The 13,640-nt window shown below is 36.5% G+C and overlaps 1 protein-coding gene and 1 long non-coding RNA gene across 7 annotated transcripts in view; both read left to right on the top strand.

Annotated features, from left to right (window-relative positions):
* The first annotated feature begins 1,633 nt into the window (after nt 1-1,633).
* Nucleotides 1,634-2,648, top strand: LOC137388600 (uncharacterized). The gene is made up of 2 exons (XR_010977970.1): nt 1,634-1,749; nt 2,242-2,648. It is a non-coding gene; the product is annotated as an uncharacterized lncRNA (long non-coding RNA).
* A 2,740-nt stretch (nt 2,649-5,388) lies between these two features.
* The window catches only part of LOC137387287 (protein-methionine sulfoxide oxidase mical3a-like), an 81,276-nt gene continuing 73,024 nt past the window's right edge, over nt 5,389-13,640 (top strand). For 5 of the 6 annotated variants that reach the window (XM_068073640.1, XM_068073644.1, XM_068073642.1 and 2 more), the window contains exons 1-2: nt 5,389-5,447; nt 7,857-8,022. In XM_068073640.1, coding sequence (XP_067929741.1) covers nt 7,871-8,022 — 152 coding nt within the window. In that variant the 5' untranslated portion in view covers nt 5,389-5,447; nt 7,857-7,870. Of the gene's footprint in view, nt 5,448-6,896; nt 7,030-7,856; nt 8,023-13,640 lie in introns of those variants that run through there. The other variant, XM_068073641.1, reaches the window with a different exon arrangement.

Below are 13,640 nucleotides of genomic sequence, written 5' to 3' on the forward strand. Positions count from 1 at the left end.
GAAACAGCTGGTCTCTTGTAGGTTTTGTTCACTTACTTATCGTAGTATTTACTGAACAGTTCGAGGTATGCTTCATCACGAAGTAACAAGTTTAGGGTTTTTAAGAGACTGGTTGTACTAGTAAGACGTCATGCGCGTTTGCGCACCACCTCTTTCTTTCTTAGCTGTTGCCCAGGCACATTAGGCATACGTCAGTAACAGTTTAAAAAGTTTTAGTAACTCCTGGCCATGACTCTCTGGTGTGATGGTTATAGTTATTATGATAAATCTCGAAACTTTACTCACAGTTTTCTGAATTTGGTCAGCCCATGTCAGTCTATTGCTCAATGTGACCCACAAAATGACATCCCTTCAAATCAGTTTTCAATTTATTCGTTTGTATAAATGCTCTGTCCTCTGCACCAATGTGGTTTACTTTACACTGCTTTTGAGGCTGGGACTCTTTCCTCTACTATGCTGGAGGAATAGAGAAGTTGAGTGACTCCATTTCTCTAACTTGGTGTATGTGGTCTTGTAAGCGTTGTCCTCTGTTAAGTGATTAGAGGTTTCGGCAGTCCCTCCTTGTTTCTCTCAAAAGAAAAAATTTCAACAGATCTGCAGACAGTTCATATCTTGACTTCTACCATCATCTCATTTTTCTTCTTAAGATGGCCCAACAGCAATACCTTTCTCATAAAACCGAAAGGTAGTATCGGTTTCACTCTATAACTGTTAGGCTCTCCGATCTTGAAGTCAAAAGTAGCGAGATGTATTTATTTAGTTTCCATTTCAGGCTAGTGACTGGACCAACCTGCTGCCAGTTTCTGGGTTTTCTCATTGTATAGACAATTAGCTTGGTAGCAGTATTATCACTTAGCATTTGAAGCTGTATGCTACTCAATACAGATCATTGAGTAACACAGATCATTGATTAACATCTGCAACATTCAAAGCAGTTTTAACCTAATTTAGTGACAAACACAATTATCAAAATGTTTTATAGTCAACACTGTGGTCTATGACTCGGTGTGTATACGAAATTCAACATTTCATTAAAGGTGCTTTAGCCAAGTTTCAATTATAAGCCATGTTAAATGATGTAGCAATCTGCATGATTTTACTTCGTGAGTGAGTAGGAGTTGTTTGACTTATTTACTAGCGGGTTGGGTTAGATTGAATTAGCAAGGTTCGTCACATGCTGTCTTTCTCTATTTCATGGTACAAGATACAGTTACATAGTACGCTTAGAGCAACACAAAAGCTTTAAATTAATTAGTATAATTTGGACTTTTAATGGCTCACTCCATTTCACGCCTGCATTCCAGTTTTGGGGTCTTTTCTAGGTTTTGTTGTTTAGCCTTAGAAGCCATTCTTTTTGTAGGCTGCGCTGCTAATGTCCTTTTAAATCCATGATTTATTATGTTCAATTTCGTTCGCTTGCTTTTTATGAATGACTAACTCTAAATATAGTTTAATGTTTGTAGATAAAATTATTTTTGGCGTATTTTTAGCAATACTCGTAAGCTTAGTTATTGTAATAAGTTTATAACACGATCAATGATAGCCTTTAGCCTTAGTTCCACAGCTTTTGTCATTAAAATTGTATATAAAACAGCTCTGTAGGCTGAAAATAAAGCAAACTGGTATTGGGTATCTTCTGACCAAGCTTCATTTCTTTTTTAGGTAACCCACAGCGTAGAGACAACTTCCAACTGAGAGAATTAGCTGCTTCCTTTTAGGATAGAAAATATAGTAGCCAAAGTGTAAACAGTAAGCAATACATTCCTATTGGCGCAAAATTCAATGCGTGTCAAACTTGGTTAATTTGAATTTACCATTTTAAAATTATTTGAAATGTTTCAATTTGTACAGTTGGATAGTTTATAAAAAACAAGTATAAATAAACTGATTTGATGAAGTGAAATTTATCTAAAAGGTATTAAATTAAACAAATTTTGAAAACACCGTTTTAAAATGAATTGCAAGAGAACAGTTTGTTGGAAATACATGAGTGATGGTGTACTTGGAAGCAGGTAGAATTCACAAATAGCTTGAGTACGGCTTAGCAACTACTGCTGTGATGAATTTATCCGTTATGTCAGACTTCGCAAACCCTTCCCGCAGCAATGTTATGTTTTTCTTCTTGGTTAGCATTTACATAGTTTTAATAAGCCTTTTAAAACCTTTTCTCACTCTTTTGTTCAGACACTTACGTTACAGGAGTTTTGGCTCTTCGCTTGATGAATAGTATCACCATTTTAGATACCTCGGTGAGCGGAATGAATGCAAAAACTGTCGTCTCTGTTTCTGGTTTAATTATGGTGGCCTCGATACTTGGCCTTACCTACCCAAAGCGACAGCTCAGCCGGTCTGCTGCTGTCAAAAAAGAGATTGATGATTATCTACAGAAACAAGAACAAAGAGATGAGCCTAAGCCGACAAGCTCAATGTGACAGATTTCTTGCTATAAACCTCTTATCACAGTTTGAATATCTCTGAAGGATCTGTAGCAGTTCCGGACTTTGCCTTTTTGATATGAATTGTGGCTAAGGGTGATTGGAAATGTATTGTCAGGTTTCTATCTTGTGCTCTTCACTAGCCAGAATCTTTACACTGCATCGTTTTTAATAATTTAAATGTACATAGAATATAAATTTTGTTATATTGATTATGTTTATTCAAGGTATTGTCAACGTTTTAAACTTTTCAGTAGCCTGGTAGCACCACGATAGAATTTGACCACGTTTTCTTAGATTGGTGACAATCTCCAGCCAGAAGTTAGGTAATGCATCGACAATTATGGTCGGCATCCTGTAACAGCTAAGCTTTGGGTTATTCTAGGAATCTTCCTGTCTATCCCAGATTTTAGTAATTTTCAGAAAGTATCGGTATTTTCTATCATTTGTGAGTTTTTTTGATGTGTGAGATGGTTTGACTGCCAGCCTGGCAGTCAGATCACCTCAAACATCAAAAACAATCTCAAAGAATAGAAAAATACTGATATGATCATATGAATTGACCAAAACTCTGTTCACTTTTAAAGCAATTAGGAACATTTGCTTGATCCGCTCCTCCTGTTATTCATATCTATTGAAGAACTCAACAAAGGATCACATACTAAACCGGTTCACAGGTTCATGGACTGTCTGTACATGGTAGTTAACAGCTATTTTGTGAAGACTTCATGCAGATAACGAAGTCTATGAAGATGCATAAGTGATTGCTGAGACATACATGACTGACTACTAGACATTCATGTCTGCCGAGTTACTCTCTAACTATATATGTAGATATTTGCTCTATCACCAACCTGGTCACAAAAATTATAGTTGTCGGTGTTTTCAACATCGATTGTATCTATTAAAGCAAACTGTAATAATCACTATAAAATATGGTCTCTGTCTCTCACCTCTCTCTCTCATACTCGCTTTCTCTCTCACACTCTCTCTCGCTCTATCTTGCACTCTCTATCTTGCACTCTCTCGCACTCTCTATCTTGCACCCTTTCTCGCACTCTCTCTCACTCATTCTCTTGCAATCAGTCAAGGCCACTAATACTATGTTGTTGCTTATGCATGATAGCAGATCTCCAATCAGCTCAAATACAAGCAGTCACCTGCTATGATTTTATATTGATCTGCCTCCATTTTAAGTTCCACTTATCTACATCTTTATAGTGGAGTCTAAGTCTTCCTTTATTTTGCCGACCATTAACATAGTTGAGAGTACAATAGTTGACATAGAAGCATCGCATAGTTGAGAGTATATCAGTTGATGTGGAAGCAGGTCTTGTTTCATTCTATCTACATTACCATGACCCAACTATTTCAGACTTTTTTCAATAAGAATGTCAGCCATTGATGATAGGCCTGCCCATGTTAAGATTTCTATGTTAGCGATTTTGTGTCTTCCAAGCATCTTTTCATCACAGCCCTAATAGCCTAATTTACAGCAGACTTGTTAACCGATCTATTATTATAGTGCTATTATGATTTTAGGGTTACTATGTCTAGAACAGTCAAATCAGGCTACCTATGGTATAACTTCTCACATTGATAAAATAAAACAAATACCAGCTGAATCGGCTCTCAGGGTTTTGTCTGTCACTGCAACATTTGCTTCAATAAAAAAAGTTTTTAATAAAACCAAATTCATTATTCGTTCAAAGTGTTTTATCCAGCTGGGTATATTTTTTCAAATTTGTTGTTTCTGAAATGTAATGGTAATAGTGTGTGATGCAATGAAAGCTGGAAATATTCTCTTCACTGTCAATAATTTAGTTTATTTGTAATATTTTATGTTCTGCCGACTGTGGTTCTTAGGTAAAAATACATGATACACATACTTAACACAAGCAAGGATAGAAAAAAATATATCACTCATCTACTTCTTACTATGACTTGTATGCAGTACAATATTTAACAACATTGTTCAATCAACTGATGAAAATACGAAAACATATGGTAACCTAGCTTATTTGTAGAACTTCTGCTTCGCTTTTTAGATATTTTTGTATTTGACCATTTATCAAATGTTTCCAGCATTTTATTGAGTTATTTAGGATCTAATTTGTGCGCATTAATCAACTGATTTGATTTGTTAAATATAATTCGCTAACGAAGAGGTGATTTGATTTTAATCATATCAGTTTGCAACTTGTTTGATTTAAAATGAGTTTGCAACTGATTTTTTTTCAAATCCTAAAGTAATATATATACAGCTCAAGAATAAACACCTCAGCATTTCTCTTATAGACCATCGGTAAGTACCAAAGTTAAAGATTTGCTGGAAGCTGAGTGCAATTTTTAAAACCCTAGATTGAACTTTGCGGCAGAAGTGCAACTCGGAACAATTTGAGCCATCGCTCGTAGTAGTGCCCTCTCTAAAAAGGAGCCGACAACTCAAACACTACGTAGATAATTTTAATGATTAGGTGCGAGGTAGCCTGTCTTGACAAGCTGTTGTTTTTGCGTAGTTGTCGAGCGGCGAGCAACAACAGTTGTTGTTGCTCGCCGCTCTATTATATTATATAATTATTTTGACAGGCGTAGCGATTGTCTTACTTTATATTACACGTACAAGCTAAGGCCGAGTCGGCAAGTTTTGATTGTCACGAGCTGATGCGCTAACAGAGTTCCCAAAAGTTTGAATGTATTGTAAATCACCTTATATTATTACAGTAAATTTATTTGTTTAAATAGTTTTGTACATTTTACATATAAATAATTTTTGATTTAAATTTATTAAAGTTTTGCTGTATAATGAATATCAATAAGTGATCATTATTTCTTGAACGGTCTGATTCCGAGTCGAAAACGAACGCCTGACTAGAAGCCGCTAGTTTGCGATTGTGACTTCCGGTCAAGTTACCCGTGACAGTAAATTATCACTCCTACTCGTTGGATACTGGAAAGCCAGTGCAGATAGTGTAAACGTGATATTTCTTCTGGCGAGGTCTTAATGGTTGAGTAAGTTGCGGAGCGTTATTCTATTGAATCATCGATATAACCATCGTATTTTTATTACCGAAATACCAGTGACATTCACGTACATGCTAACTAAGCTATCTTTCAAGACTGTTGTACTGTAAGCTGTATCCCTAGTTAATCGTACGTAGTATGTTTTACTGTACGTGTAATTCTATCTTAAAAGCTCTAATAACTACACGCTTTTTATTATTAGCACATTTAACCATATACCTGAATAAATCATTGGTGGGCCGTATTTACTTACTTGATAGTAATAGTACACTTGTAATTAGCCCCAGGGGCCTTGAGAAAGTGCCTCAGAAGTAAAACTTTGGTTAAGCTTTTGGTTCAACTAGATACCAACATTAAGCTGAGTTATGTTTCAGTCTGAGATTTAGGTCTCGAGTCTCTAACGGTTTTGGGTAAGAAACTGTTATGAAGGAGGTGAGTCGTGGCATAGGCTATATTGATGTTGGTTCACCACGGGCAGCAGCACGTGTGATTATGGCAGTATCCTTTCTGTCAGTAGTAAGCTCATCATAAGCAGAAGTTAAAACATAATGCTTACTTTCATGTGATAGGATCTTCATCAGTAAAGCTACTCTCTGATTTCTTCTTCTGGATTCAAGCATTGTAAACCTAGCTTTTCACGGGTGTTGCTGACATTATCTCTACCTTTAAGATAGGCTATGAATCGTGTTGAAAGTTTTGAACCATTTCCAAGTTGTGTACTGTCTGTCTGTCACTCAGATGTGTTCATTAAAAACAAAGGTAGTTATGTTTTTACAATGCTTCAATGGCTTTTTTGTAAAATGATTTAATAGCTTTTTGTAAAGCTTTTGGAAGTTCCGGCATAAGGTTTGTTTAAAGTACTGCATCTAAAACTGTTCAACTAAGTACGGTTGATCAATTTGTGCCATATTTTTTTGCGTAGACTTTGAAGTAACTTTAAAAAAGCTTATAAATCTACGGGTAGAGAGTTTTATAGACAAAACTTTTTGAAAGTTTTCGCACCCTGTGAAACAAGGTTATATGCAACGTTTGTCATGTTCATTACATCGAATAGATTTTTATAAATAGCCAAAAACTGAAGATTCTTACTGCCAATTGATGTGCTATAAAATAAAACAGAAAAAACTAACAGTATTTTTCTGCTATATTATGGTCTCCAGAAATATCAGCCATTACTAATCACAACATAAAAGTTCTGTTGGGTAACACCACAAGATTTTATGCCTGTTATTGCCACATCACAGTGATTTTCTCCAAATTGAGTTCTCTGTATTCACAAACTAGATTTCATTTAGAGTTGTCTTCATGGACAAATAGCTAGTTCATAATCCACTGAACCATGACCCTAGTCAACATTTCGGTTGCCATGGTTTCTTCTTACTCCGCACTCAGCCGGGCAGTGATTGTTCCGAAGCATTTCTCTAAATATATACTGACTGAACACACGCTGTTTTTTTATAGATTATACTGAATTAGTGCATGTCATTTTGTGTATTCGTACAACTCTATTGTCAGCAGTCAAACGATAAGGAATGCACTGATATCATACCTTGGGTTAACTAAAAGCTAGGTAAGCGTTATGGTGTTTATCAAATTTGATTGTGTCTACTCAATGTAAATGTATCTGTTGGCCTTCAGGGAAAACAGGTGTTGATCTGGAATCGGAACTTCGCTTACCTCTTAATAGAATGGTAAAAGCTTTCGTAGTTAGTGTAGTATTCAGTATAGTGGATATTTTGTCGGTATTTTCCAGAGCACTGTTTACATGTACCTAGAACTAAAGTGTTGACACTGCACGCAGATCTAATTACAAACAGTGATCAACTGTTCATCATTTTCTAGTGTTTGATTAACCTGCCTCGCTCACTGTTGCAGGCATGGGCTACTTGAAAAGGGTAGCTGTGACGATTTAGCTTTAGCAACGAAGCTGCAATCACAGATTGAATTGTGCAAGTACTTCTAGCTAGTAAAGGCTGGTTCACACTATATTACTGTATCTCGGTGTTGTTCTCTCGATGATTATTTATGGATTATGACACCATAAACCGAAGACCTCGTCGAGGCAACGTCGGATACTGTGGGAAAGTTTGTAGCTATCAAAATTTTCTTATACTTTGTCGCCCAACATCCGCGACAGCCTGCGCAATGTATATCAATGTGGTGATGGCGATTGACCATTGCGGATTGCTTGATCCATTTTTTTATGACAGCTTCTGTGGTGCTAGTATTTGACCATTTCTGCAACCACATTGTATAATAACAATGTTATGCTGTGGACATTTTGCTGATGTGAACGCGGATGGGTTTATGATAGTGTGAGCATTGTTATTACAAGCAATCACCAAAGTATTTAGGATTGTGTACTCATCTAATACTATTTGATTGGCTACTATTCAGGTTTGTTAGCTGATATGGCGGGCGTGGGAAAAGTTAAAGCTCTTCAAATATGGTGTAAGAACAGAGTCGCTGGCTATCGGGATGTTGAGATTACGAATATGACTACTTCCTGGAGAAGTGGAATGGCTTTCTGTGCGCTTATTCACAGATTCAGGCCTGAACTCATGTGAGTAATTTAATTGTTAGGTCTCATATGGTTATCTCTATGATCAAAAGTCACAAGAGTAAGACTAATTCTATTGTTATGTTTCTTATGGTTATCTCTATGATGAAAAGTTACATGAGTAACGGTCTTGCTCATGTAGTCATCATTGTTTTAATAGTTTATTTGAGCAACTTTTTGATCACTTGACTGTATTATTAGAGGGCTATTGCAAGCTAATCAAAGACAATTTTAGATCAAAGCCAGTTGGTTTTCAATGACATTATCTGTTAAGATTTTGAGTTGGACAATTGTGCTAAAGTTGTAGTAACCACTTAATAAACAAATTGAAGGATATTTATTTCAAATCATTCTGAATAATTAATCACTATGAGAGTACAGTACAGCTCCTACAACGTTGATAATCTGCTCCAGGAAAGTTTACGTTAAAATGGTTTTATATCATACGAACAGTAAAATACATGCAAATTGTGTAATACATTTCAAGATCTTTTCAAACTGACCCCTTTGGCTATACAAAAAAACTAGACTCAACTTTTCAATTTGTTTGCTGTACCGTAACTGCAGTATTATTGGTCTGCATCAACAACTTTTTGCTTTTTATTTATTACTTTCACTCGTTTCATTGTAATGATTGCGGCATGTTTACAATGAGTCAAGAGCATTTTCATTGCCCATTTACAATATTTGTTTATTTTTTCTTGACAGCAAGGTCTATTTTGCAAAGAAAAACTTATAACAAATATTTTATACGTCTACAATGTAGTAAAATATTTTATTTTCACTATAGTAAGAACGGTGTGCACCATTCCATGGTCAATCTGTCTCTAGGGGTCAAGGTTAGGATAAAAAATATCTTTCGTCGATACTCCAACTCCGTGACATTCAGATTAGTAAACCGATGCCATAACACCTGTACCAATTGATCGCTTGATTATTTGTTTTGTCGACACGTCTGACGGTCTGTCACAGCGAGCTAGAATGTCATGGAACATGTACACAAGTCTGTATAAAATAGAGATTATGCTATATGTACTGTATGTCATTTTGTCTCACACGTGCGGCGAGAAAAAAGTGTTGGTTCAAGGCTAACTACAAGATTATTCAAATCAAATATGGGAACTTGCACCGACTTGAAATTTTATGTTATGGAATTTTTATGTAGTACAAAGCAAAAACTTCACATAAATCTTTTACGTTATGTGGAAATTGCGTTATATTAAGTGTACATTGAAGGAGCGTCTACGGTACTCTCCTTTCACTTGAAAGTCTCTCTGAAATCTCTGAAATCAAACTACCCACTTATGCAAAAATACAACGATAACTACTCCTGCCTTATGGAAAAGCCTGTTATCATGTTATGCATTAAACCCTAATATGCCTGCATTCAGATCACTCTATCTTTTGGATGATGTGGACAGTTTATTTGAGAATGGTGTAGTTAATAGAAGTAGTAGCGAAATTGTCAGAATTGGTGACATTATATAACATATAGCTAGTCTCAATGACCTATATATATATATATATATATATATATCTCAATGACCTCCTCTTTTAAAGCGACTATTTTCAGGCTTCATCTAGGTCAAATATGAAGTGAGTAACATGAACTACATTGTATGCTTTCGGATAGAAAAGCTTTAGTCAAGCTGATACAAGTAAGAGATGATACCGTATTCTTTACAGTATTGTAAAGTATAACTAAAATTTTTACTTGAAGCCATTATTGTGGTATGTCAGAAAAAATTATAAAAGCTGCTTGACCTTTTGATATAAAACTTATATAAAAAAATAAAAAAACTTGTTTTGCACAAGAGCCACTTCTGGAGTTGAAATTATTTTGCTAAAAAGATGATGCGATTTGTTGGTTACATTCTTGGGAAAATGTGTTTACAATAGACAACCTGGAACCATCTAGCTTGAATAAGTGCATGTGGCGATGTTTAGTGCAAAATATTTTTAAATAGATTAATGTTTTGAGGCTTCTATAACTGAATTCTTACTGTATAACAAACGCATTTGGTGTGTGTATGAAAATGTTTCATTAAATTTGTCTGAGAGGCATTGATAGAGTAATTACTGTGTTGAAATGAAAGATAGCTCAGATTTATGGATGTGTATAGGACTAAATGATTGTTGCCATTCCTTGATAATTTTTTTGCTAGTTTGTCATGTTCACCTTCCGAGGGTACAGGAATCCTAAAGTACCTACGGTCTCATCTGGTGTTTAGTCTAGAACTAGTTTGTCTTTTCACTTTAATCACCCGTTCAGGAATGTCAGGTCTCCCAGCACCGTTAATCATTTTTCCTTCTTCATTGCTAAACCGTGTTGCATGAAATTGTTATGTATATTCTATTCATATGCATCCTGCTTTGTTTGGCTAGCCAACACAGAGCTCTTTCAATAAACATTTTTGTGCAAATCCTATTCTAGCGATTTAGTAACACCTGAGCGTTATTTTTAACCCGTGAGTCAGTTGGTCAAGTCTGTGTTTGTGTTGCGTACTCGATACTGGCTGATTACAAAGAATCGGCTTGTTCAAGATCAATTAGTCGATAGCGATAGCTCAATGAACTCCGGTGAATAATTGTTTCGGAAATGGTTTTTAGAGCAGATTGAAAGAGCTATGGAAGGTTACATAAACCAGACGGAATAATAAACTATTGATAGCCCGATTTCTCTTTCAATCATCTAGTGTGGGAGCTCTGACATCCCACATCATTTTATACTTGTACAATAATCTGTGGGCTACATTTTTTGGGGATATCTGATGCTAACTCACGGCTTGCCCGCCTCTATATGGAATGTTTGCTATGTTTGAATGTTTCGAGTGGAAGGTGATTCATCACCGAGCCCATTCGCAAGAGTATTTAGTTACCTGATATTAATATTGTTGTTTCGTCTAAGCAGCCTAGTGTGGCTAGACGAAATAGGAAGGCTTTTCAAATGATGGATGCCACTTTCATCGCTTCAAATGACATTGTAGCCTACCAGGGTTGCAGATAACAGCATCTTCCATGAGTAATGCTTTCCAATGAATGTATGGTCAGATAATCCTAGGTTGCAAGCTAATAAAATGACTACTTGTTTGGCCCCTTGCCAACTCTCCATGCCGGAGAACTTACCATGCTCAAGGAACCATAAAATGCATAGTTACTACTCCTTTACTTGAAAGATGCAGTGTCGATTGGTGACATCTTTGTGCTATATGGCTTGTTAGTCCATAATTATTGTTTGTCATCTGTGTTTGACTAGAATGCTTGTTGTCGGTTCATCCCATTTCTTTTGTTGGCCCTTGCTTACTCACTCTTCACTGGGTAATTGTTAGTTCACTGGGAAATTGTCAGATCCCTTTGGTACTTCACTCAATAACTTGCCATTGTTAACAGCGGCTGATCTTAGTCACTCTTCCGAAGTGCGAGTGAGGACAGTAAATGAGTGTTTCTGTCAGTCATGTTTATTTTGACAGGACTATGTCGAGATGAAGCAACTGCGTGACACTGTTTTTGTGATTCATATCCATACCAGCATTCATATAAAAGCATATTGTAGTTTTTTGAAGCCTTTGGCCAGTTCATATGAAAGAAATTCTCCCTTATCCCCGTTCTACTTACTTGATTGGTAGCTAAATGCTTTGGGTTTGCTGGCACGGCTCGTTTGTTGTTATGTTTATTCTAGTCCTCAGGTCGTTCTATTGTTCGTTTGGGCTTACAAGGTGTGGTGTAACCTGATCAGCCCGCTGTAGCCAGCCTCTTGCATGGCTATGTACATGCCATGACCTCAAATGTTGGCCAGCTTCAAGTCTTCTAGACTCTTTCTACCCGCAGTATGATTCTTTGTACATTCTGCCTAGATTTTAGACTATTGTAAATGGAAATCAGGAAAACCTGATTTTAGCTGATCATGGCTCAGATTGCTACTGAAAGAAAGCTCCAAATCTAGCCGTTGGATATTTTATTTCCACTAGTATCCTGGCAACCCCAAATGTCATGAGAGATCATCATGTGTAATAATTATGTCCACAATTATTCCATGAAGCTGCTTGGTGGCGCAGTGATTCGCGTGTCCGTCTACCAAGCTGAGTATCTGAGCTATTCCTGTACAATGCATTTTGTTCTTAACGCTTTCAAAAGACGTACGGACACGGTTTTTATTATAGTAAAGAGGAACTATAAATGCTATTCCACCAATGCAACAAGGCTGGTTTTCCAAATTATCTTTCTTTATTAGTCAATACTAGTCCACTAGTGTAGTGATTTCCACCAGTGTGCTGCCCAGCGCACTAGTGTGTTGTGAGAGATATCAGTTATACCATGGGAAATTATCAATAAAATACCTCTTTTTCAAACTGCATCTATAGTATTATGAGTCCACTTTTTAGGGTCATCAAGTACAGAGAATTATTATCCTTCAGCTCGGCAAGGTGGCTGATTTGTGCAGTTGGTTGCTGTCGGTTTGCTAAACAGAAAACCACGGGTTTGAGCCCCACTCAAAATGATTTTTTCTCGAATACACACAATTACTCTGAGGCTCCGAAAGGTGGCCTTGAGCTTCGTATTTCTTTTTACCAATCGTGCGAGGATATCCGTGTTGTGTTCGTTAAAAAAGCCTTCACTTTACAGTGAGTGAGTTTAAAGATACATCAAAAAACAGGAACTATAAGCATTACTGCATCAGGGTGTCATTCTGTGTCATGGTATGCCCTAGGATTTTGTAAATGTAAGAAATGTGCCATGGTCAGTAATGGTTAAAAATTTCTGCGCTAATAGAAACATCCCATCATATTACACACTGTTGGAACATTATTCCAGTATTGTGGCCAATGAAATGTGTGACGTTCCTTTTGGTTTAAACTCAATTCGTATAAGGTAATGACGAGGCTCTCCGCATTCCAGCCATTTGTCAATCCCATCCTCCTTTTATATGGAAATGATATGCATAAACCTGAGCACGTGCCAACACCACTATGGCTGTAGATGACCAATATTTATGCATAAGAAGTCTTCGGCTAATGTGCAAACCTTGTTTTAAATATCACTCAAAGTGTCCAGAAAATAGAGAGATGACCTGTTCTTATGATTGTACATCATGAGCGTGACTTAAAATTTTTTGTTTATTTCACCTCTCTGTATAGACTTCCTTCTTGCCAGCCATACATAAATCAACATTTGTGGTAACTTATGAATTCATGGTTCCCACCTGGCCGGTTTACATATGTTATATATAAGTACAAGGTTTAATTGGTTGGTCAGGTGTGTACTCACTCTGCAGTTCCAAGACAATTCACCGTTAGTAACTAGGGATTAATTCTTTTTCATCTCATTTAGGTTGGATGCTGTGTTTGATAAGAACATAATTCTAAGCTTTGCTTTGAAGTACTCTTACCTATCACCTTTGGCTACTACAAAATGAGTGGGAGCTAGTGAAGTGCCCAGCACTAAAACCTTTGCATCATAATCTATACTGTTTTTAGGCTTAGATGTTTATTTATGATTTTCTGCCCTAACTAGTATGAAGAATTTGAAGCTGATGGCCTAAATTCATCTCATCAAAGACAAAGCTAAATTTGCAGCTAATGATACTTGAAGCATCTATGACCTGTAGGACTTTATTACCTGCA

This window comes from Watersipora subatra, chromosome 2 (assembly GCF_963576615.1).
Source record: "Watersipora subatra chromosome 2, tzWatSuba1.1, whole genome shotgun sequence".
Lineage (NCBI taxonomy): Eukaryota > Metazoa > Bryozoa > Gymnolaemata > Cheilostomatida > Watersiporidae > Watersipora > Watersipora subatra.